This window comes from Anneissia japonica, unplaced genomic scaffold (genome assembly GCF_011630105.1).
Source record: "Anneissia japonica isolate Jap-2015-1 unplaced genomic scaffold, ASM1163010v1 scaffold3217_len398964_cov164, whole genome shotgun sequence".
Classification (NCBI taxonomy): Eukaryota; Metazoa; Echinodermata; class Crinoidea; order Comatulida; family Comatulidae; genus Anneissia; species Anneissia japonica.
In genome coordinates, this window is record NW_022750884.1 from 120513 (window position 1) to 147268 (window position 26756).

Here is a 26756-nt window from a genome sequence, read left to right on the forward strand (position 1 = left end):
CATGCCGACTTGCCGATCGGTTTGCGTGAGCCCTGACTGAACTCTGCAGAAACTTCACATCGAACTTCGCAGTCGCATCGCGAGGTAAAACAAAATGTCGGAAAACTTTTTCTTTGACGCATGCGCATTCGCATAAATGTCTACACACAACCAGGGTTGCCATTTGGCCTTTTTTATGGCCAGATTCCTCAAATCTGGCCGTATAAAAATTTGCCTGGCCGTAACGTTTGAAAAGTCACGGCCAAAATATATTTGGCCGAATTTTTAAAAAAATTTACATTTTTTTTCAATAGGCCTATAGGCCTAATATAACGTAGACTTGTTTTGGATATGTTGTTTTTGTTAGCTTAAATTCGATATTTGATTCTAATCATGTAGGCCTACCTTTGTTTGTATTGCACTAAACGCTTAATCTATACTAGATCTGTTATCCGGACCCCTTTAGCCGATTGGACGTAAGAGAGTTTATTTAAAAGATAACAGTTACATTTAATAATTGTTCGGATGAAATATTATTATTTTATATGAAGTTTATCCTCGTTTAAGCTTTATGAAGACAGTTTAATGCAAGTTTGTACCATATATTGTGTGTGTTTGCATATGTTCCATCCTAGTGGTTCTATCTTTTTGGAATCAATTTTAAATATAAATTAAATACTGTACTTTAATTAATTTATTATTGCCCATTTGAACTGTATAGGCCTAGGTGCTGCAGTGTTCTTTATGTAGAACTCGATGATCATCATGAAAAGAAAAATTGATCGCCCAAACGCATCAGAGGTTATTTTCGGGCGTCTAGAAAGCAAACATTTCTCCAAGACGGTGTTATCTTTTTCGGCCACGGCCCCTCCTACTCTCGGACATCTGTGGATTCGCCCCTGAATTGGCCTACATGCCAGCAACTAACTAAAGAACATAGGCTATTTATAATGATGTAGCTGGGCATGTATTTTATGGTGATAATTAAAAATGAAAAACAGTGAAATTTTAACATTGTTCTGTGTATATCATTTGAATTTCTTATAATTTCTAACGAATGACTGATTTTCGTGTAATTATGTACCCACTTTTGTCTTCTAGTCGGATTAAAATCTGGCCGAATTTTGGCCGGTATTGAAAAAAGTTTGGCCGAATTTGGCCGTGAGATGGCGTGTGTCTGGCCGTGAAGACTGTCGACTATCTGGCAACCCTGACACACACACGCATACACACAATAAAAAACAAAGGAAAAACAGTGAAGAGTGATTACAATAGTTCCTATTGCATTACATGCATAGGAACTAAAAAGTACATCTAGGCTATAGCTGGAATCGTGTTAATTTAATTGCTGCGAAGCAGCCAATTCATATTCTTGACAGCAATTTGACCTCTGAAAGGTCATTGTTTGTCAAAAAAACAAGGGCCTAAGACGACTGAAAAGCGGAGTTTCTTTCTTTCGTTCTGCCGGGTAAAATCAATTACTTTAGGCGACGTTTGTAGACTACTCTAGGCCTAGACTAGCTAGGATAGTATAGGCCTAGCCTTGAAGGGACGAAGGTCTCAATGAAAAACAACGTCGCTCCTTGATAGCTAACATTGTCTATTTAACATCACAATAATTCATTATTATTACACTTCCTAGACCATGCAGTCTTCAAAATGAAAATTGTAACCTTTGGTAATCAACTACATTTTCCACATACATAGAAATTTTTGAAACTTTATTAAAAAAAACCTAAACCATAATTCACCTATAGACACTTTTTGACAAAAATGAAAAATTACGACCTTGTTAACCAATGAGAAGTGTTCTAATATAGACAATGGGTCGTGGCTCATATTATTTGTTATATTTTTATTATTCATTATTTTCACTTGACTCGCATAAATAATTTTGTTCGAAGAACATTTATGTGCAGTTGTACTTCGCGGCACTTCACTTGCAATTTGCAATTTCTAGTCTTATATTAATGGTGACATTATTTTTAATGATAAATTAGTTAATGTGTTTGTGTTTATACATAACTTTATGTTCATTCCGTTTCTTTAAACACAAGGGTCTGTTTTTAGCTCTATGTATGAATCGCTTGATATTGAGATGCAGAGCAGGGGAGTGTGCATTCGATAACCATCACTGGTGTTTACGTTATGGTGCTCGATCGATCCAACTCGAACTCTGTCCCAATTATCCATAGTACAAGCCCTTAGTTCTATTCGAATCCGAGTTAATTTTGACACTAAATTAGCTCTACATTTGGTAGATTAAATTACATCGTACACTTTCCATCAAAAAGACCGTTAAATAGTTAAATGTGAAAGGTAACCGCGTCCATGCATGCCTTAACACATTGGCTATTCGTTTCAATTCTTTTGTTAACTGCATAAATCAAAACAGGATCCTGAATCACCTTCACTGTTGTTATTATTTATTAGGATAATATGCTTCTGAAAACAGCCCGGTTAAAGGTGTTGTCAAGTCAGTATTATATTACTCGACTATGTTTTCCAAGTGGAATACACTTTTGTATTGAGCAGGTTTTATAACTGCCTACAGTCTGTAATATTGTATTTATGTTAAACCGGATGAGTGAGGTTCACAGACTTTGTGTTATAGTGATTGCGTTCGCTTTTGTGTTCCTGCCAACTCATTCAATTTATTGTACTTGTATTGTATATGTATTCCACCATTGTATTGTACTTTTTTTTTTGGCGAATAAAGAATAAGAATAAGAATATTATTTATCTTTTCCTTTTTTGTATTTGTTATGGAGGAAATTCCGAATATAAAAGTTGATTGAAAAGATTGATTGATTGATTACACGGAATTTGACACTCGGCGTTATGAATCCGTCGAAATTAGCCTGGTAAAAATAGTCATAGATATAGATATGGAATAGTTCCAATACGTGTGAGCGTTTCTGTCAGTTATATGAAAGTGCCAAGGGGTTAGATCTGCACGTGTAGGTCTATTGGGTATGACACTCGCCTTAATAGCGAGAGGTTGCAAGGTCGATCCCGCTAGAGACAATATTTTTCGTACAACTGAATAAAGGAACTTTTCGTTATAGGGCTATGCTTGATACGATTAAAAAATCTTGTTTCTATTCGAGCACTGTTATTATTATTTATCCATTTGTTTATATTGCGTTTACGGGGCTATACAGCAAACCAAATTTGAATATAGTCGAACAGACACTTTTACAATGACACAATCATTTCACAGGCGATAACAATCGTTTAATTTTACAATGCAATAAATACAAATTAATTTTTATAATATTTACAAACACGTTTTCAAAGTTAAGTTTGAAGTATGTTGTTATATGGAAAACCCGTATTCATTTTCACACACTAACACAGCCAAATAAAATAAGCAAGTCTTGTTAAATGAAACATCAAATTATATGAACGATTGTAAACAAGTTCACATGAAGTTAATTAATCAGTTTAAATTCAATATTTTTTCTAGAAATTCTTTGGTATAGAGTAATTAAATTTTTAAAATAAATACAGAATCATCACATCCTTCAACTGATAATCTAAATATTATATGAAAGACTTTTGTTTATATACAATATTCATATTTGGTTATCGGTTATCTCTTAATATTATATTTTTTATCATATATTCGAAGGTCACTCACAAAAGAGTCTGGTTTTTAATAATGAATGATATTAAAATGTTTTTGTTATTCAACACTTGTTCGTCATAAGTTATTCCAAACAGAATATACCGGAAGTAGTTGTTGTTTTTCTTTTTTTTTTGGTTACTGCTAGCAATCGTAATCGCATACTAATTCTTGAATAAAAGCATAGACCATAAATAGTATATACATCATCACAAAACTGAATCCTACGACCTTGTTGAGCCTGAATCGAACACTAAAAAATACCACTAGTGTTATGAAGAGAATAAGCAGCAATGCGAATCCAAATTTTGCGTGCGGAGTGATGACCATCTCATTATTCTGATACATAGCCTATAATAACAAAACATAAAATGAAAAAAAAAAACAAACAAACAAAAAAACAACAATATTAATAATAACAAATATTATTATTGTGAATATATAAAGTACCTTCTTACGTATGGCAGGTAATACAAATTGTTTCCAAAAATCAACAAAAAATATGTGATTTCATTTCAAAATATATTCATCTTTGTATTTTCATCAAAACACACGTATCAGAGTGTATTTGAACAATTGGATAATAAAACATAAATCTGACACTTATTGAGCACCAGAGTAAGCTATAATTATAATTTCAAATTGGTAATAAAATATGTCATCACTTATATTGAAGCTCAATTGAATATAGCAATTGTACTTTTATGTATCTGTTTCACACCAACATATTTCTGTTGAACGGGGAAACTACGGGTGCTCCAAAGAGATTCGAATCCGGGACGTTTTGCTGTCTAAGCAAACACCAACTTGAATTCGTTGGGTATTCCCGTTAAAGCAATCGATCTTTTGCGCAAGTGTAGTTGAGCAGCACTAGTTCACGATGCGTCGCTAATAAATGTGATAAACCTTCATTTTAGGCATTAGGACGACAAGACGGGATCTTCAAGAAGATATTTTATAATAATATATATAAGTTTACTGGTTGAAAGTGATGGATAAGAAAAAGTACCCTCAACTTTTCATTTGTATATTACTTCAAGAGTTAGATGTTAGATTAATAATGGCAGGTAAAACAACAAGACTGCTCACTTAATAAATGTTTTTGTTTTTTTAAATGAGTAGTTAGTCACAACGAATCTTTGCCGAATTTGGACTCAATCAAGTAGTGCTGTTGTTGTTGATGTTCCTGTTGCTGCTGCTGCTGCGTTGTTGTTGTTGTTGTTATATTTACGTTTAAGGTATTGTTGTAAACCTACCATTTCGGTGTCACTAAGGAGCTGCAGTGCCTCTCCCTTATCGATGATGATTTTGATGAGGAATGGGAGTCCAAGGCCTAGGTTAATATCAAATACGTTTGATCCTATTGCGTTTGACACTGCCATGTCGCCAAAACCATCACGAGCCACAAGGATTGAACTGAGCGCGTCCTGCAACAAACATTATCATCATCAATCATCACCCCTTCATGTCAATACCCAACCCTAGATACACCACTGTCTTTAACTTTACTCAAATATATCCATCTTCATTATTAATTCTGTTTTAGTTATAAGAAAGTTAGTCGTAAAATATACATAATATTTCATATTTCTTAGACATGCATAAATACATTAATTTGTATGTTAACATTTTACGCACTGAAGTTCAGTGCACAATAACACCTTTTGGGACAAATACGTCATTTGTCCATATATGGGCATTATGAAGTCATGAGTCACAATCAACACAAGGGCAAATCACATGTACTTAGCACATGACTTGGTAGTATGAACAGAGCTGTAGATGAGGTGTTGATAACTCAGAGAGCATTGATCGAGAAAACGCTGTTTCGCATAATATTTTACTCCGTAATGCAATTCAATGTTAACATTAAGCTTAAAGAAAGTACATTCGCAAATGCAAACAGTCTTAACATCGCTAACTACAGCCTTAACATCGGCGCCGGTTCCAGACGCTCCTCGCCAAGGGTGCGGTTTGTAGAACCAAGTCTTCTCGAATAAGGACTTCAAATGGTGATCCAGTGGGTGTACGGTAAGAATGGCCCCGGAAAAAATGGCCCCGGAAATAAAGGCCCCGGAAAAAATGGCCCCGGTAAAAATGGCCCCATATGACAGGTAGGTAAAAATGGCCCCAATAATCAAATTCTGTATTAAAACTGATTTTCTTGATTCAATATATGCACTTTTTTATCTTAAATAATTTAGTTATTAAAAGGAATCTAACATCAAACAAATTGCCATTTACATTTTACTTTTTGCAAGAATTAACATTCAATGATAAAATATTCAAAGATAAATAAAATTCAATGATAAAATATTCAAAGATACCCTCCTAATTTCACAAAAGAGTGGGTTTTTTTCCAAACAAATACATCCTGCCTAATATTGTGTGTTTAGATTAGATCTTTTGCTTTAACTTTGGAAATTGAGATCATTTTAAATACTATTTCTGTATAAACTAAATATTTTTTTTTCATATTACTGTAAACCTAATGGGTTTTGATAAATTTACTCTGCACTACGGAATTTCCAATAAAAAAGAAAATTAATTAAAAAGACCATAAATTAAAAATAAGTAAGGCATAACATATTTTTAATCTATGTTAAAGCATAACTATTTTTACATAATGAAATTTAGTAAATCAAATTATTATTTGTGGCTTTTATTTATTAAATCAATTAAGAACATAATCTCAAAACAAAATTTAATGACAAGAAAGATCGACATTTCGGGTCCACCATGGAACCATTCTCAAGATCAAGTAAATTGAAAAAACTAAAAACAAAAATACCAAGCAGTGACAGGAAGTAAGTAATTAATTTACATATCAATAGGGCCTACTGTGTGGAGCCACAGTGAAGCTAAGCAATAATTAGCCCTTCTTAGCAGATTAACTAGATAAACAGTTTGGCTCTGACTGAATCAGTTTGTTTGTTAAGTGTAGGTTTCAGTTCTTTGATCCAAAGCATTTCTTTAAATAAACAATTAAACTTGGATTTGCACTTAGATAAAACCTTGAAATAATTAACAGTTTCAGTAGCACTAATATAATGATCTTTTAAATGTTGTACTATGTTACCTTTACTGTGCATAATCATTTCTTATTTAAAATAGAATTATTTAATCAATCAAAAAATATATTACCAAATTTTTCATTGGGGCCATTTTTACCTACCTGTCTTATGGGGCCATTTTTACCGGGGCCTTTTTTTCCAGGGCCATTTTTTCCGGGGCCATTTTTTCTGGGGCCATTTTTTCCGGGGCCATTCTTACCTACATTCATCCAGTGTACACATCTGGCTCGTGTGCACCCATTGCATCTTTCGGAAGAGTAGGGGGTTACCCCGAAGCTATGGTTCAATTCAGCCCCTGTCGTTGTGGAATAATATGAGCATGTAGCGCTTCTTTACGGCTAGGTAGTCACGGACCACGCCCATAAGCAATTCAGCACATTGACGCTGCGAGTTATGGGTTATTTTCCTACCTTTACCTTTATCCTGTTCGTCATTCATACGAATATTTTCGCATGGACAATTTTGGGCTGCGAATATCTCATTTATTAGAAAAAAACAATATAAGTTTACTCACCGGTACGCTGGTTCCCACAGCAACAACAACTAGCCCCATAGTGTAGTGATCAACCTCAAGAATACACCCTGTCTTGGCAACCAATGTAACCATGGCAAAACTCAGGACAGCAATCCAGAAAATAGACATAAAGAAAGACACCAGGTACCATTTCCTATAATTTCACCAAGCTCAGAAATTAGACTTCATTCCGTTATGAAAAATTGTTAAAGATTATACAAAATTGAGGGTTTGAAAACGTGTTGAAAATCTGTTTCAGACCAAAAAAAAAAAAAAAAAAAAAATGTTGAAGGATAGAAAAGATAATTAAAGCAATGCATTTATCTAAAAAGGTAAATAAATAGATAAATATACTGCAAACTGTTTGGTGACTACAACGTGTTACTATGAGAATTATAATGACAAGAAGGCAATGGACCTTTTTGGAGTGTCAATCAAACTTAACAACTGACCAATCAGAATAGGGTCATGGAATACGCGCGCGTCTAACAATCACACGTGTTGTCTCATGATCGCACGCGTTTACGTTTGCTTTAATACTGTCATTTTTGGGATCACATAACAATATCAAAGGACCAGGGCTGAGCGGAAAGGTTTATTTCTCTAAAGAACAGGAAGGTCTTTTGTTAAACCGGACAAACATTGCACCGACTGTCATCTGACGCGATTTCATAGAGATTGCGCGCAAAAGAACATTTTTAATGACGATTCACTCAAGACTGTCGTCGACAATTACAGACGGCGTCAAGTCACCAAGCGCTCGCAGACAGCGGAGATTGATTCGTTGGCTGTGATGCAGTGTATGCTCGCTTAAAAGAAAAGTAAAAATATCTTACCGGTTGTGTTCTTCACTGCAAGGAGGTATTGTCCATGTGAATAGGCACATGAAAGGAAAACTAACAATAAACATTAACCATTTTAATACGTAGAACATACACCCACATCTTTCGTTGAAGACGTCTTTGTCAGGATAGTACATGTTGATGGATGGAAGACAAGGACATGGTGTAAGCTTTGGTTCTTCATCCTGAAATTTAACAGTATACTTTGGTGGATTGGATTGGATTCAGAGAATGCATTATTACGATTGATGGCAATTATATTATTTCCTGCTAAAATGTTCAATTACCTTGCAATACTAAAAACATATTACATTAAAGAAACACTAATTTTAGGAACTTTAAATCAATTTCAGTCTCAATGTTTCAACACAAATTATCAGTCATCATCATAGTTCTAAACGATTAGGCATCATAGTTTTCAAAATGTACTATAACGGATTAGTAAATAAAGAAAATGTAGTGTAAAAACTTACCTCCATCTTGTGTTCAGATGGAGCATCTTGTGATGGTGCTTGACTATGAGCGATTGGTAAGACATGCGCTGTCAGTACGAGGGAGTGCCTTTTTGTCTTAGAATTGGAATTTTCAGAAGGATCAGAAGAAAGTTCAGTTGTGTAAGGGTTAGGAGTAGGACCTTGTGCGCTATGAATGCCCGAGTCTGCATCCCCCCGTGATACCGGTACAATTAAATGTGTTTGACTACCATACCCATGTTGGCTTAGTCCTGCCAGACTTTCTAAATCAATGTCTTCGTCGGCACCATTGGATTTGTAGTTTCTTTTCAGCTCTAATGAGTTCGAACTACTGCTTTTAATGACTATCGTCCCGTTTGTATTTCCAAATGTATCTACTTTAAGTTGATTATTATTCGCTGTCGACGGACGTTCAGATATCTCGACAGCTTTTCTGAGATCATATTGCGATGATGTCTATTATTGTGTGTATTTTATAATATTGTATTGCATTTTGTTGGATTTAACAATAATGCATTGCACAAGGCCCGTGAATAAAGAAAAGCATACAGACACATGCGTGCATTTTATACAAGAAAACAAGTGTAATGAAAACAAAAATGTCGAAAGAGAAAAAAGAGTTGACAGTATTAAGTCAAACGTCATTCAACAATGCAATTCAGTTAGTTCATGATAATTAAAACATGCAATGAGATTGTTCATAAATTACGTAGCATTGAAAAGAGTGCAGTATAATGATAAAGAACGATATCAGAGTGCAAATAAGTTTTGGCAAGCAGGATAAGGTAAGAAAAGAGAGAGGGAGAGAAAAAAAAACAAACTTGTTGAATTTCGATTAGTAGAAAAATCACATATACATATATTCTGGTAAATAACAAAATGCAATCAATCATTCAATCAATTTGCAAATTTTGTCGCCTGCACGTAATGAAAACTGTGGCTAAAACCTCTAATTACATCACTATCAATCAGAGGTTGCATTTTACTTACCATTAACACAACAAAACTTTAATGTGAAAGATTGTAAGCTTGGTTTGGTTTGAACTATAGCAGATTAGTTGTGTGAAAGTGAAATCAATTATGGGGTTGCTTTTGTTTTAAATTTGCTACCAATAGGTATGTCTATGGTGTAACATACTTAATTTTACACATCACACAACGAACATCATTACACAAACACACACACACACCCACACAACGAATATGAATACCTGTAATACAAACTACGTGCAATGGAAACGAACAACTAATTCTAAAGACAACTTACAAAGTTAGACGAAAGTTCGCCGTGCTTGATATGATGAAAAATGTGTTTGTTGTGTGACGATGGTACAGACAGGCTAGCACCAGACATAGTCGAATCCCTATTATCGAGCTGTAAAGTTAGGAACATAGAATAGTGTACAGAGGAAAATGTACTACTAGTATATTCTATTGGTAACAGTGCTCAGATCACAGAATATGACACTTAGATGTATGCCTGAATTAAAATTAATATCGTATTTTTTTAATAAATAAAACCAAAATATTGGGCCCATATTCTCTAAAGTGGAGGCAGTTAGTCCAGATACGGAAGTTAGTGCCAGATACGCGTCCATGGACTAGTTAGTCTTCGACTAAAGTTAAGCTGGACACTCACTGCGTCGTCCGACGGTCGTACGACCGTCGCACGACGCAGTTTGATTCGTTTCTCCTATGAATACAAATAGCCAGAAGTGAAGAGTACAGTTGGATTGACAACAAAATGATCACTGCAATATGCTACAACGAAACTTAATGGAACTTCAAGGGTCAATCACACTCAAACAACTGTCGTTTTGTTTATGGTGATTTAGCAACAACAGTTATATGGCAGAGCGTAGCGCAACTGTCCACTATTAAATGATGCATATTATAATTCACGCCCCAAGATAGACATACACAGTTAAAACAAGATTGCACAACTTTTTCTGAGGTGTCGTCACAAAATAATGCTTTTGTACCAAATTTAAAACAAAATGAGTTATTGATAGATAGATAGTTATAAGCCTTAGTTTGGTATTTGAATCAAGTTCCTAGGTTGAGCATAACTGGAGTAATACAATTTTCGAATTCAGAAGTCTGAAAACATACTTTAGAGATAATCGCCCCTAAAGATAAACAACTAATTTGTTTTGTGTAGATTTTCCTAACAATACTGAAAAACACCTTCAAAGTTGTTAATGAATTCAGGAAGTATATAGGCCTACAGTATATACTAATCAGAAACACTGAAACCCCAAGAGTTCATATATTGTCTTCATCATGATGTACAACAAGACTCATTTTGTCACGACACCTCATATTTATAATGACATTCCACCTTTTCACAGCACAACACACTTTTTTTTTTTAATTTTGCAGAAATATTTTTACCGGTGGTAGAGCAGATATTTTTGCAGGTAATATAGTTACGCTTTCTTCTTTAGGTGGCTGTGCTTCAACAACCGCAGCTGTTGCAAGGTCTGCGTCTATAGGTGAAACTTCTGGATGACGACAATATGTGCTAGGAAGAAAGACGATTAAGTAACATTAGGTATAGTAACACAAAAATGGATGAATAATAATAATTATGAAAGTAAAGATAAGGAATAATAAAAACGAACAAACAATATATCATCATACAGTTAAGACCAAAATATAAAAAAGCAAATTGAAAAAAAACACCCTAAAGCTCTATGTTGTACTTACCAAGTAAGTTTATCCATAAGTTTCATTAAACTTCCATTGAATTTCATGATGGCTATATACAAGCCGTACATTACAAGTAAAATGATAGCTTCCCATATTTCGAATACGCCATCCCACGAGAATCCAATGAACAACACTACTGATATACCATAAAATGTACTATCACGGATGAGTGGTCGCCAATCAAGGGCTAGAACCTAAGAGGTAGACACTATATTAGTAAATTAGTATTGAAGATAGTATAAACAAAGAGTATGGAATTGCATGAGGTCCGACTCGCTATAGACGCAGCAGGCGCTCGATACGATTGCCTTTTACGTTATTTGGAAGGACACCCTCTAGTTCGCGGTAGTACTTTTCAAAATAGGATTCCGTTCCAAGGAATTCTCGAGAGTCGGAGATCTTGCAATTCCCTCTACAAAGGTGATGTTTACTTTTGTTTTCTAATCACAAAATACTTAATTTAATTTATATCAGATTTCAATTACTTTAAAAATGTGAGTACAGGCCAGTTACCTTGCCAGCTAATGCAGCCGTAAGAGCAATAATAATCAGAATGTTAAACACAGCTGAGCCTACGACAGTGCCGATTCCAACATCGCTATCGACGGATACGCCAGCGATTGAGGTAAACAATTCAGGGGCCGATGATCCGGCAGCCATAAATGTTGCCCCAGCGACATCCTCAGACAACTCCAGTTTCTCTGATATGGCTTCAAGTGATGGTACAAAGAAATCATCGCATATGATTGCTAAAGCTATTGGTAAAAAGTCAAAAATAACAATTTGTTGATAGAAATTTGAAGCTCTGTCCACACTATCAAATTTTATGTGACAAAAAATTTAAGATTATGCAAGGGTTACTTACCTGCAGTATAATCTGGATTATACTAGTCCTCTGGAGGTGAGAATCACTAGGCGTTTCCCAGCCGCTTGGCGGTATAACCAGTCTTCAAAGCGTAAATCCATACCCTTCCCATCCTGCACCGTCCTCTTTTCTAAAGTGCAAGTCTGCGGGAGGGGGAAATCTAATGCAACCTTCGACCCAAAATCGGGCTATACCTTTAGGCTGTTCTGATGTTGATATCAATTTAGCATATGCTATGGAGGATGTGCAGAAAACAGCAAATATGATAGTCATACGTAGTAACCAACGCTGCCTCGCACCCTGCTGCTGCTTGACCCACCTGGGCCGGGCGCGAGCTTTCATATGGTCCATTACTGAAAGAGAAAAAGAAAGAAAACAATGAATATCGACAGCCAAATACATTAAAAATATTGTGAAAATCTAGAGAAACCACATTTTAAGAGGCGAAGATTCATAGATGACAAACACTGTCGTCGACGCGATCCCATGTAGAACGCAACGTGACGAAGGACGCGCAACGGAATCGTTTTCTATGACAATATGCTCAGTCTACCACCGAGAATCAGCAGACGGCATGGCGTCGCCGAGCACTCACAGAGAGCGAAGATTGAATCGTCGTACGACCGCCTTAAGACGTAGTGTTTGTCCGCCCTGACAAAAACTGCGGCGGTACAGTATTTACTTACGGTTGGGTTCCCGATCCATTTACAGTACACAGCGCAAATCAACAACCGTGACGCAAGAACTTTAGTAAAATCTGTGCACAGCCAAAGAAGGATGACCGATGTCAGTGGTCAGATTTTTTTTTTTCGTGCAAGTGTTTATCAGCTGCCACCACAGTTTCAAAGTTTATTGGCTTGTTTGTGGTTGTCCTACTGTATTCCTTTTCATTTGATGTATTTGAATTGTGCTGTATTACGGTTTTTTTTTTTCTTTTGGTTTTTTTTTTTTTATTTGGAATAAATACTTTTGAATTTAAGCGAAGTCGTCTGACTGCCAAACAGTATACGCGCTCACTACACAGTTACGCACTCAATACACAATGTCGAAGGTCAGTGCATAGTCCTTAAGCCCTGTCTCGACTATCAAATATATTTTTGACAAAAACATGTGACACGCCTAAATAGTCATGATGACATCGCATCATGATCATAGGCACATTATGACTATAAATAGGCACATTATGACTATAAATGGGCATACAACAGTTTTGTTTTTGGGGGGTTTTTTGGAGTTTTTTTTTTTTTTTTTTTTTCCGTCAAATAAAAATATGATAGTGTGAACACAGCTTCAAAACAAACAAATAACATGGCGTACATCTGATATGGATTTACCAAAGGGCAACAACGCTTCATTTAAAAAAATGTCCATTTACACAGTAGGCCTACATACCGTACGGTACTGTATTTGCTAATGTCTGTTTAAATGCATGGACTTTTGGCAGACTTGCGCAAATAAAACTAATTAAGGTGGCTTAATTATTCGAGATTGAAACTGCATGTCGACAAAGTCGGGCAATTTAATCAAAGGAAATATGAGAGTACTTCCCTGCATCGCATGCAAGATTGAATTAAGATCATCATATTTCACTTCAACATTTCCTCTGAATTTCATGGTAATTATTCGTTTCAGATTCCCCAAAATCATAATTATCACGTCACACATTGCACATTGATTGTCCTATACTGCAACACATGTATAATATATAGCCTTATCAAAGTTGTCAGTCTAATGCAAAATTTAATACCTGGGAAAACTTGTGTTCATATACTGTAGTAACACAAAAAACAAATCAGGATCAAGGTAAAAACTCATAAAAGTATTGACTGATGATACTGTATAGTGTAAACTAGTAAGGCAAAAAAATGTTATTTCTTGGCCAAAATATTATAAAAATGGTTGAGTAGACCAAAATATGGCAGTATGCGGTTTAATGTTTTATATTTATCACAAAAACAGTATAACAATAACGATAATATAACAAACAGGATTCCGATGACGACGGTAAAAAAATAAGACAATCTTGTTTTGAGAACATGAGTATGGTAACTCCGAAAAATGGGGGGAAAAATGAACATGAGGCCATCATGTTGTTATATTACCAAAACAATTACGTTCTACTAAGGGCATGAAGGATGTAATTGTATCAACAATATTGCAGTCATTAGGTAATGTTCAGTAAAATTCTTTCGCCACAGGAAGGTTTAGCCTATCCCTATGGGGATACAGTAAGCACTCAAAGAATATCGATTTTAACATATTGACTACGGGGCCTGGAGTACCTGTAGTGAATAGGCCACAGAAATGCTATAATCAAAGTGATTAAATAATCATAATAGTGTCCTGCTTGTACAGTTAAGTGGGCCTACTCAACCCAGCGTGCTGTTATAGAATCACTTAATTTTCAAATGCCTACAATTAGAATATTTTTCCGCCTAATCTATAAATAACGTTTTTAAGTTTTCTGATATCGACAGTATGTCATGAAGTAGCTGGATACAGTCCGCATTGTATACTGTACTTTGAAATGCATCGTAATTATGTTCTACAGTACTAAGATCAGCATGGAATCCTAATGTTTATGAGCTATGATGGAGCATACTGATCAGTCTACCATCATACCACCATGATAATTTACATTTAGTATTGTCAAATTGTATTCATCATTGCTAGAATTTAGAAGTCTAGAACAGAAAGTTAAGAGTTATGTATTCTACAAAATTTACAAGATACGTTTCATGCATGTGTGGTGCACATGGTCTACGGGTATTTATTAGGTCTATGTGTTATATTATTGATATTGTCGTTTAATGTATACACCTCAATCTATACATTTGTACACTTGAAAAATATAATATATGTAAATAGAAACGTGTGCTTCTTGTTCATACACGGTCGTTATGGCAACATTATAAGGTCACAGAACAATTGCATTAAATCATTGATGGGGTTCGATGACACGACCGATTTTCGTGCACAACCGTACGTTCAGTGTCTCCATTCACCGGTAAACCAAACCAGAAAAGCGACGACTTCAGGTGGCCGTAGCGATGGAATTGGAATGTCGGAGCTTCTAGTTTCCAAACTTGACTAATAAACCACAATGGAGTCAACCGTATTCAGGGAACTAATTGGTCAGAAATTTTAAACTAACAAATCCTCGAAACAAATAGATACACACAGTCACGTACGTTTATTTGCTATTGCTTGGATGGTAAACATCGCGGCACATACATGACAAAAACACGTAGGTCTACAAAGCAAAGAGCACAATGGATACAATAATACAGAACTCACTCCATCTTAACTTCATAATACACACGAAAAGAAACATTCGTTGCAGAGAGTGGAATCGTCGAAGTGGTATGGGTTGCATGAAGATCTTTTATGCATGTCATTATGACAATAAGAAAAACATATAGACTTAATAAATACAAAACAAATGAATTTATTAATTAAAATAAACAAGCAGTAAATTTCACTACATATGTCACACACAATAGTAAATCTTTGCAGTAGTAATTTAAAATTACAGTAGCATATAAACAAACCTAAATTGTTTATACTGAATTATTAGCCTGGAAAAAAAAAAAAAAAAAAAAAAAAAAAAAAAAAAAAAAAAAAAAAAACAGAAAAAAAAAAAAAAACTTCGCCAATTAGCATATAATTAATACTGTCTTATACGGCGTTTCATTTGCATTTCCTACTTGGCCACAGATTTTCGAAGTAAATGAACGTAAGCTGGCATTCACTGTCGTACGATGAATCCAGTGGAGCGTTAGAACGACGCGACGCAGTCTGCTGATGCTTGTCGGTGGCTGTCTGAACGGATCTTGCGCGCTTGTCGTGGTGTTGCTTTTTCCGTAGAATCGAGTTCGTCGAAGACCAACGGGACAAATACTTGTTTTAATCCTCCACATGTTTTACAGTGTAGATTGGAATGTAATGATTATGCTTGCTTATTGAATCCATATACAGTACTTCAAATTTTGCCCATAGCTGGGCACACTTCTAACATGCACTGCAGGAGGTGTTGCATGGTCTGAGGCTCAGTTCCACATTCACAAATGACAGGGTTGGAATATCCTCACTTCTATAACGTGACTTTGAAAAGACCTACTGTACCCCAGTTTAAAAAAAAAACCTCATAAATAGTTCACTCCTGGAAGTTTAACCTTATAACAATGCTTCCTGCATGCTAAGATGGTGTATCAGGGACGTATCCAGGGGGGAGCCGTGGGAGCCGCGGCTCCCCCACCCCCTTTGTACACAGTGTGTAAATATTAAAGCTTATTCTTGAGCCAATACAAATTCTTTCCTGGGATCACTCAAAATGCAACATGTAAATATGCATCAGTACACGTTACATAGGCCTAATAGAACACATAGGCCTAAAGCGTGATTTAAAAAATCTTAAATCCATAAATCTCAGGCCAGGTCTTTTAAGATAGAAATGCGATACTGTGGTTCAATTTTGTTTTTATCTTTTTGCAAGTTTCTTTAAATGTTTGTTTAATAATACTACTACTAATAGTAATAATAATAATAACAATGATGATGATGAAGATAGTAATAATTGATATTAATATTAATAACAATAAAAAGTGAAGAAAATTGTGCTAAATGCGAAAAAAAGTTGTGATTTGTTGATCATAATATAGTATAGTTAAAGCTTAGTAAGCTATAATTAGGCCTAAGTTGTCCTGGATATTAAGTAGATCCCTGATAAAAGATCATGAGAAATTTGTTGGCGTTACATTTTGACAATAATGGTAATGTGATGATGAAAAATTATAATAAAAGTGTCATTTCCGGCCATCTCGAGAGGTACTATTTCCTCAAATTTTCTCACCTCAGCTCCAACCATTATGGGGCTGATGTGGATTCAAGCCCCCCTCCCCTTCATTTTTTTTAAGGAAAAAAGAAAGAAAATTATATTTAAATTGAAGTGCGAGAGTGTAATTTTCCGGCCATCTAGAGATGCCCTAATTATAATTTTTCTTTAACCTCAGCCCCAACCATGGTGGGGCTGAGGTTGGTGGTTCCTCGGTCTGTGAAAGTCCCTCCCTGGTTCACCTCTCTTTCGAATTCCTGGATCTGCCACTGTTGATTTATTATATAATTATTTTTGCGCTTATTTATAATGCGTCTATTGCTATTTTCACTTTATCCTCTCAAACAGTCCTAAAAACGTTCAGAGTGCGCTACTTCACAGGGGGATTTTCCTCCTTGACCCCGCCGGGGTTCATACGTAATTCGCATAACGGCTCCCCCCCCCCCTTTTCAAAATCCTGGCTATGTCCCTGTAGTGTATATTGTCTTTAGTATACACAGTACGATATAACAAGAGCGACCGCTCACCAGTCCGCGCGTTCTTCCACGCGTACAACCGCAAATTATTATACTGGGTTTTTTGGAAGAGCTAATAAGATAGAAATTTTTAAATAATTAGAATGTTTATTTGTACAAAACAAATTATTACTTAGAATGTTCATTTGTACAAAATAAAAATATCTTAAAATTGAAAAAAATTGAAATTACTTAAAATTGGAAAAAAAAAATTGACTACTAAGACTCTACAATTGGGGGGAAAAATTAATACGAAGACGCGATTCGAACTCACAACCTTAAGTTCAGAACAATACTTAACCGACCGCGCCATCCATGCCACATGCTCCATAATTTAAATTCCTTGCTGAAACCCCTGTTTTGTTTTGTAGTGTAGGGGACCCCTATAGGTCCAATTTAAAAAAGGACGATGAACGTTTGTTGGAAATCACTTATAGTTTATGTGTACAAAATATCTTGCACGTCCTTTCAAAACTGGCGACGATGGACGCTTTTAAAGTTCTGGTAACAATACCACGAACAAGATCACCAGTGAGGTTTGTGGTCAGCGCCTTGCGCGGACCCAAAAACTCAGGACAAGTGCGTTGAATGCATGAATGCGTGTGAACCTGTCTAAACTGTTCTTAAATTACCAGAGGATGTCAAGGTAAACTGAGTTTGGATTCAACCACGGGTCGAAGCAGTTGACGCTGGAAGCGAATGATGTGACGATTACGTCTAGCTTTTTAGTTAATTGCAGTACCCTACTGTAATTAAGTCCATTATCACCGTGACTGCAATTCATGACATAGCGCTCCTCTTTTCTCGCACATTAAATATTTTCGTGAGTAGGCATGTGGTAACCAGGCCTGGTCTTAACAATGTTCTTTCGTCTTGCATATCATACGCGCATTGATTTTCTGAGTATTTTATCAAGTATGGTAAATTTATCCTTGTTCCCGTATTTTGTATCAAAACAAGGAGCGAGTAAATACCATGGGTCAAAATATCGCACACAACAGGTGTATAATATCACCATTTCGTGTGAATTATTGTTGTATTTTTAAATAAAAAGGCCTGTAGACTGTCAAAATGTATCCGTATCAGGAAAACCATAAATACCGTGTTGACTGACATGTGATATGTGATTAAAAAAAATGCTCTTAAACAGTAAATGAACAATAGGCAGCAATAGTCCTAGATGAAGTGGTTTATGATACAAACATTGCTAGAATTTTTAACCTTCCGTTTCAAAATTTTGCACGAACATAAGAAGTTACTGTACGTCATCAGTGGTGTAGGCCTATCACTTGAGCTCTCGCTAGCTAACTCCAGCGACTATAGACGTTGTGGGCATATTAATCTGCATTTCGTTTTGCATGGATTATCTATTTAATGGACCAATTAATGAATAAATAAATAAATAAATAAATGAATCAATCGATCAATTGGCTATTTATTCACTCAAATGCTAGCGGATTTCCCAGCTTAAGATTCAAATGAAAAATTGAAATATTACCAGTAACTTAAGTAAAATGAGAGATTTCATATTGACTTATTCGCACCAGATCAAACACTAGGCATATTCTTTTTTTTTTCTCGATTTTTCGAATTAAAATCATTGCAATATAGTAAAGCCCTGTTTATACGATAACGATGACGATAGAAAGCTCTAAAGCTGTTCATATATAGAAAATAAAAGAAATAAGAGATTTTACACTATGACGATTCGATGAGGATTTATCGTGTAGGCCTATACAATAATAAAATAATTTGACAAATCCATTCATATGACGACAAAATCATGGAAAAACGATAAAATCGTTGTTTCACTACGATTTTATCGTTTTCCATGATTATGACGTCATCTGAAATGATTTGTCAAAATATGTTGTTTATCGTATACATGATAAATCGTTGTTACTACACGATTTTATCGTTTTACATGATTATGACGTCATCTGAAATGATTTGTCAAAATATGTTGTTTATCATATGCATGATAAATCGTTGTTACTACTACGATTTTATCGTTTTACATGATTATGACATCATCTGAAATGATTTGTCAAAATATGTTGTTTATCGTATACCGGTACATGCTAAATCGTTATCGAATCGTCTTAGTGTAAAAACTTCCCTTGTTTCTTTTATTTTCTATTTGAGCAATTTCTTGTTAGCCTTTTATCGTTATCGTTATTGTTGCAAGTATAAACAGGCCTTTATAGGCATATCGTCATCGTGATAGCTTTATCTTTTTTACTCAGTATCCCTTAAATATATTTGTTTATCGAATTTCACTATCACTATTTTTAATTTCACTGAAAATAAGACATTAAAAATGTGCTGCCACCTAATATCAAAAGAATTGAATTAAATTTGTATAATATTTCAATAAGGTACCAACTCCTAACTAAAATTTACTTAATAGGCCTAATACTGTAGTTTATTATTGTATACGCGTGCCCCTGGACCACACGCCCAGAAAACCCCCTTTGAAATGACCTGGCTACGGGCCTGTAATTTGTATAAAATACGGTACCGGTACTCTTATCCTGGCAGAAAGGCTTTTTGTATCGTAAACCGTCTGCAAATCATTGACAAGTGATATTTTCGATCTGTAACTTATTAAAATTTAACTTGTGTGGTTGTTTTTAATAAGTAATTCAAATAACATTTTTGAGGGTTTCTGTCATTTTCTTGGGTGGCGATATATTAACACAAATATTTGTTCATAAATTGACTTTAACCACTATCGAACATTTTCAATGTTAAATGTTAACAATGGGATCCTTTACAAGAAAAACGTATTGGTCTCCATCTTACAAGTTACAGTATATAGGCACAATTAGGCCTACTCATATCTAGGCCTACCAACAACGCCGTGCTCTGATATTTACGAAAACGATACTAAAGAACATACATCTAGCCTTTGCAACTTCAAATCAATCAAACTTCCAGTATGAACCAGAGATAGGCCTTACAAAAATGCCTAAACTGTATACTGTAAGAACGGTTAGCCCATACAATGTTGCTTAACGTTTGTTCAGTTTGCACTTTTACGTCTTAACCTTAACTTACCTTTTTCATAACAAGTTGAAATCGGACTGGCACATTTTTTTTTCAATGAAGAAAAACAAACAGAATATCAATGGCATAATCACAGCTTCCTAGCCTGCTACTTAAGGTGAATGTGACATATAACCAGCAGGGAATACTTAACCGAGTCACTGTGTGGAGGAAGAAAGTTCCACTCAAGTGCACTGCATTCAGTAGCCTAAGTTCACAAAGGTAATCGGATAATAGTACTCCTACTTCTTGTAATCAGTATACCAGTACTAATTCCGTTCACTGTTTTCACTGTCAGTTGTCATCATAACTGATAGGAACAGATTTCTTAAGTGATGAATGCATAATTATTACACTTACCATGACTACGAAAACAACATACTGAAGATTTCGCCAAAATATAGAAATCGCTGCGGCCTCAGTCTTTGACTTCGTCACGCAGCAATGGCAACAAACAATGCTCCTCTGATTAGACGCGTGACGTAAGGCAGGGCTAGTGCACTCGGCCTAGAGAAGCCGAAGTAGGCCTACTGTGTTATTTAATCATTATAGATCGGGAGTGATTACTATGTAATGTAATGCTGTCATATTTACTACGTAGTCGAACTATATTACATTTCGGCCTGTTTCTTTGCTCTATGATTTCGGGCGCGACGCCTATAAAAAAAATTAATTATATTCGGACAAAATTATGTAGCTTATAAATACATTGTCAACTATTAGATCTATGCAGTATTAAAATGTAGGCCTACTTATTTTGTCTATTTTGTAAAAATACAGTATAGGTCTATAAATAATAATTAATATTTTTCTTCAAAATACTGAAATTATCCAAAGCGTATGCTCATGTCTATTTTATAAAAATATATTAAGTAATGAAGGATGCTAAATAAATGTCATTTCATTTTCTGATTTCTACAACAAAATTAGAAGTAGAATCGTTTACTTTTATCAATTTGATTATCAGTTGTATTTAAATTAACCAACTTTATCAGTTACCGTATGCTCGAATAAAAGTTAGGCCTACCAACCTTCTCGATTCGTGCGGGACGGTCCCGCATTTAAAAGTGTTTTGGATAAAAAACGCATTTTGTAGAAAGACATGTGTGATCACAGGCTTAGCACAAGTCTATGCGTAATAACGAATTATCACGAATTCAGGTAAAAATGTATTTAAAATTAAAAGAAATTGGTTACATTAAAAATATAAAAACGGTCATGTAGTAGCTTGACTCAATTCAATTCAAAGTCAATTGGAACCCGGGGTTCCGCCATGGAACTGTCTCTTATACACCCACCCAATTGGTGTAGTCACGCATTTCAAATCTCTTAGGTTGGTAACTATGGAATAAGCGCCGTTCTCGATAAGCACCGCAGCAAACGTGATTATTTTTCTTTAAGCGCCTCTCTCGAATAAGCGCCGAGGCGCTTAATCGAGAATAAATGTTACCTGTGTGTGTAGTGAAACACTTTCAGAAACAGGGTTTTAAATAAAAGTTTAGAATGTTAAAATGAATAATTCACAATAACGACACAAGAATTTCTTTATAAACGTTTATTTACGATAACATAATGACCCTATATGATAGGCCTACCGAACTACTGTAAGGGAATACGTGAAATAGGTAAAATGGGAACGGGCGTATTTTTTATTTTTTATAAGTGCCGCTCTCGAATATGCGCCGCACACAGAACTCCAAAAAATTTATAAGCGGTGCTTATTCGAGCATTTACGGTAGCCAAGTGTAGAGCACTGAGTAGCGCGCCCCCGCCAGCTGATACAGTACGATATCAATAATTCAAAATATCATTATTAAATACAGTAAGATTGTCTTGTCCCAAAATTCCGATATATGTTCAAACGGTATAAACATGGAATAGCATACACAGTAGGTGGAATGGTGATGGAAGCTCTGTTATACGGTAGATGTTTAGCCCGATATCGTGACGCGCGCCATGAATATAAATGTAGGCCTGTCTAGGCTACCTATCTTATGTACAGGCATGTTTCTTTATTTTATAACATATTCCTAGTCATAAGGCTAGTCATATTCATTTCACAATAAACTCTTGCACTTTTCCCCCTTTTCATTGAATACATAATCAATCATACTATACGCATATCTCTCTGTTCCACGAGGGAAACTGTCCTAGCTAGAGCTTAATTTTCTGAAAAATCATACTTTTAGAATACAGTATAGCAAAAATAAAGTTAAATAATACGATTATAACAATACTAATATGAACGAATAACAGATAACGCGAATTTATACGTATTTATTACAGAACTTAAAATAAGAATTATAGAATCAATTAATTATTGATCAACCAGTAGGCAGATATGCTAAGGTTTAACTCGTTGCCCTTCTTAACGGCAGAGTACTCAGTGGCGCAATGACATGTGTACTGTACTCACATTAATTAAATAATTAATTAATTTCATTTTTATTTTTGTTGTCTTTGTCATGATGAGGGCTACATACAATATATATATATATACATATATACAGGCCTATATATATATATACAGTATATATATGTAGGTATATTATATACATATATATAGATAAATTATACACATCTAGATGTGTATAAGAGACAGATCTATGCAGTATTAAAATGTAGGCCTACTTATTTTGTCTATTTTGTAAAAATACAGTATAGGTCTATAAATAATAATTAATATTTTTCTTCAAAATACTGAAATTATCCAAAGCGTATGCTCATGTCTATTTTATAAAAATATATTAAGTAATGAAGGATGCTAAATAAATGTCATTTCATTTTCTGATTTCTACAACAAAATTAGAAGTAGAATCGTTTACTTTTATCAATTTGATTATCAGTTGTATTTAAATTAACCAACTTTATCAGTTACCGTATGCTCGAATAAAAGTTAGGCCTACCAACCTTCTCGATTCGTGCGGGACGGTCCCGCATTTAAAAGTGTTTTGGATAAAAAACGCATTTTGTAGAAAGACATGTGTGATCACAGGCTTAGCACAAGTCTATGCGTAATAACGAATTTATATATATAGGCCTTCATTCTCACGCGAACATTTTGATTAGACCTTCAAACTTTCTCAAGGTGGTATTATTTTTTTAATCAAAAAATATTTTAAATAGTAGGCCTATATATAGGCCTATATATATATTAAATTATACAATATAATGTTTTGTTTTTATTAAAAATATAATGTAAACTATTGTTTGTAATCAGAAAAAAAGCTTACATTTTTAATCCCGTCCTTTTCTGTTTCGTTAATGATCGACGTTATTTGCGTGGGTAATCGACAACATAAATGCACCCTTCAATCTACAACCGATATACGATGAACAAAATTGATCACGCGTCTATTAATTATTTAGATAGGACAATGGGTAAGGCCAAGAACATTATGTCGTGTTGCTATGGGTATGAATGCCTGTGGATTTGCCGCTATGGATGAAAATGTGTTGTACCGGTTGTACTGAGTACCTCCGGATATCCCAAGGTTGTCTTTTGCATAGATTCACATGGATTCACCAACCAATGGAACCTGGGCTAAGTCCTCTTCTTGCCCAGTAGCAACTCAGACTCGTCCGTTCTAGGTCGGGACAAAATCTCAAAACTGATAGAATAAGAACGAACTCATCAATCAATGAATGTGCTGTCGACAGTAATTACATTTCTGTTTGTCTTTCCCAATGTCATTGTAATCATTATAAGATCGTAATTATGACTGATATTACTTTAATCGAAGGAATTTTTTATATTAGCATCAAATAAGTCTAGTCTTGGAAATTATAGACCCAATGCCATGATTACTTTTAGATATACAGTAAAAATGGGCCTGTGTATTTTGGTGAAAGAATACCTGATCGCCCTTTTTATATTATCCTACCGTTGAGCATGGAATATGGAAATACACTTTTTTTTTTTTTATAAGAAGAACACATTTTATAAGAACACTGAGGCTGAAATTGCTTAAAAATTAAGAACAAAATAAGAACAAATTGAGGCTGAGGTAGAATGTCAAACTAGAAAAGCCAGAAAATCATATCTGTACCTTATGTGCAGTATGTGTAACTATGTAATATCCTCTATAATACAGTACAGTAGGTGTACCTTCCTCACATTTGGGGCCATTTTTCTATGTTTGAAAAGTGTGTAAAATAAGAACAAAATAAGAACATTTTGAGCCTGAAATTGGCCAAAAAATAAGAACACTGAGCCTGGGCAAAATTTGACTGGTTCTTATAAAAAAAAAAAAGTGTAGGCCAACTGCATATACCAAAGCTCGATCCGGTCCCGAATTGAGCGGTGATGGGTGCCTAACCATGTAAAGCAAAATTAATTAAGTAATAATATTCATGATTTCCGGTTCCGGTTTCGAGATTGGACGATAAAGGGCATGCGATTGGTTGAAAACTGTGTTATTCCGTCGGGCCGGTGGCAAAGAAAGACAGTCTGCATTAAGAGGAGGCACATGGTAGCAAATTATTATTGTTGTTGTTGTTGTTGTCGTCGTCGCCGCCGCCGCTGCCACCGTCGTCGTCGTCCATCATCATCATCATCATCATCATCATCAAATCAGGGCCGTAATTAACCAGGATTGCCATGAGGAGGAGATCCTGGAAGGTGGTGGGGAGTGCGGGTATGTGCAGTTGAAGTTGAAGTGGATGTGGGGAGGGGGGCTGGCTCTATGATTAATTGAGGGGCTCTAACTCGCAAACTAAGGTGATTTTAGGTGATTTTTAACTACTGACCGTGCACCCCACTTATATACGCTACTGCCACTGTAAGTGTTAAATATATGTGTTTAGAAATTAAAAATACCGGTAACCTTTCTTGTGAACCCATTGCGAATAATATTAATTGAAATTTTTAACAATCGCTTTAAGGCAATCTTCTCTTTTGAACTAAACAGTCGCAGAAAGCTGCTCGTCTCACATACCGTTCGATGACAAACACCCACCCCCCCCCCACTTTGAATAAACGCTCCTCTCAAATATCTCTCCTTCCAAAACCTCATTTGGAATAAATGCATCCCTCGAATACACGGGGAGGGTTGGTGGAACAGGTAGCTTCTGATCACTGAATCTTCAGGTGACCAATTACAGCTGTCTTGAACCTTTCTTTATCTTGTATTTTAGGCTAATAGATCAATAGATGATATTTCAATTGAATAAGTACAAGTGTAACAATCATATCGAAGGCTGGGTATTTGGCGGAGGCCTACTTCAAGTGATGAGAACACTTGTCAGAAAATAGCATTAATGAGGTAACAAAGGAGTCTTGTATCTGACGGTCATGTCGACCATAACGTGTCCCTGCTCAGAACAAAGACAAAGTATTAATAATGCACGAACTGAGATTTGCATGCCGAAGGATTTAATAAACCGTTTGGAGGTTTGGGTAAGAGAAAAGTAGATACCGGTACTTAACTTAGAACAGATAAGCTGGTGGTAGCCACTATGTGCGCTGAACCGTTGAAATCTCTCGGTCCTCGATTCAATTCCAATCGCTGCCCTCCATGTACTTCAAGTTACGATAGCGCACCGTCTTTCGAATGAGACGTTTAAGCCGTTGGTCCCGTGTGCATTATGGCCCATGTGCGTTTCTGACCTTCCCCTCCCATTGAGCTGCCAAGCAAAAGAATTTCTAGACTTCCTTTTCGAGACCCATGAATTGGAAAATTAGATGATATACATGGCTGAATTTAAGGGGGTGTTGGGATGCATGTACAGATCATAATGCAAAACTGACCCTTATAAACCATGCGAAGAGAAATTAATCTATCTACACAAACAAGACTTACATGTTTATATACGGTATAGGCCAATTTTGTTGCAGCATATTTCAGACATCCTCTTAATAATTGTTGACCTATATAGCGCATATTGTAGAGACAGCTATGCGCTTAGCATTATTACCAGGGGCGGATCCTAGATTTGAAAGAGGTGTGGGGGGTGTTCAAGATGCTTCCAAAAAACCCCAAAAATGAAAGGGGTGTCCGGGGGTCCTCCCCTGGGAAAATTTTGATTCCTAGATGGCCGGAGAGATGAGCTCTCTCAACTACTGAGGAGTTTTTAACGACCTTTAAGTTCAAGGTTTTCCCCTTGCCCAAAGACACAAGCTTCATGGTTGAATCTGTTCAACCATGAAGCCTCCGTGGTCTAGTGGTTATGACACTCGCCTTGACAGCGAGAGGTCGCAGGTTCGAGTCCCGGCCGCCAGAGGCATTTTATTACACAATTTCTTTATTCATTTATTTACAGGACTACATTCG

General features: G+C 35.6%; 1 protein-coding gene across 2 annotated transcripts; it reads right to left on the reverse strand.

The window, feature by feature from the left end:
• Positions 1-3190: 3190 nt before the first annotated feature.
• Positions 3191-11999, reverse strand: LOC117121561 (sodium/potassium/calcium exchanger 1-like). Of its 2 annotated transcripts, none has more exons than XM_033266799.1 (9): positions 11736-11999; positions 11220-11416; positions 10905-11034; positions 9778-9885; positions 8511-8606; positions 8032-8222; positions 7196-7349; positions 4864-5034; positions 3191-3958 (listed from the first exon to the last, which is right to left on the reverse strand). In XM_033266799.1, exons 1-9 carry the CDS (start codon positions 11880-11882, stop codon positions 3752-3754), a joined length of 1401 nt encoding a protein of 466 aa, XP_033122690.1. In that variant the 5' UTR covers positions 11883-11999; the 3' UTR covers positions 3191-3751. The 2 variants fall into 2 exon arrangements, with proteins under 2 accessions (XP_033122690.1, XP_033122689.1); XM_033266798.1 differs by having other exon boundaries at positions 8511-8966; positions 11736-11994.
• Positions 12000-26756: the final 14757 nt, after the last annotated feature.

Excerpts from the sequence above, each read along its gene's own strand:
- LOC117121561 (XM_033266798.1), bottom strand. The coding sequence starts at position 11,882 with ATGGCTGCCGGATCATCGGCCCCTGAATTGTTTACCTCAATCGCTGGC. Across the intron at positions 8,967-9,777 it reads GCGAACTTTCGTCTAACTTT|ACATCATCGCAATATGATCT; the intron begins GTAAGTTGTCTT and ends ACACAATAATAG. Across the intron at positions 8,223-8,510 it reads CATCTGAACACAAGATGGAG|GATGAAGAACCAAAGCTTAC; the intron begins GTAAGTTTTTAC and ends GTTAAATTTCAG.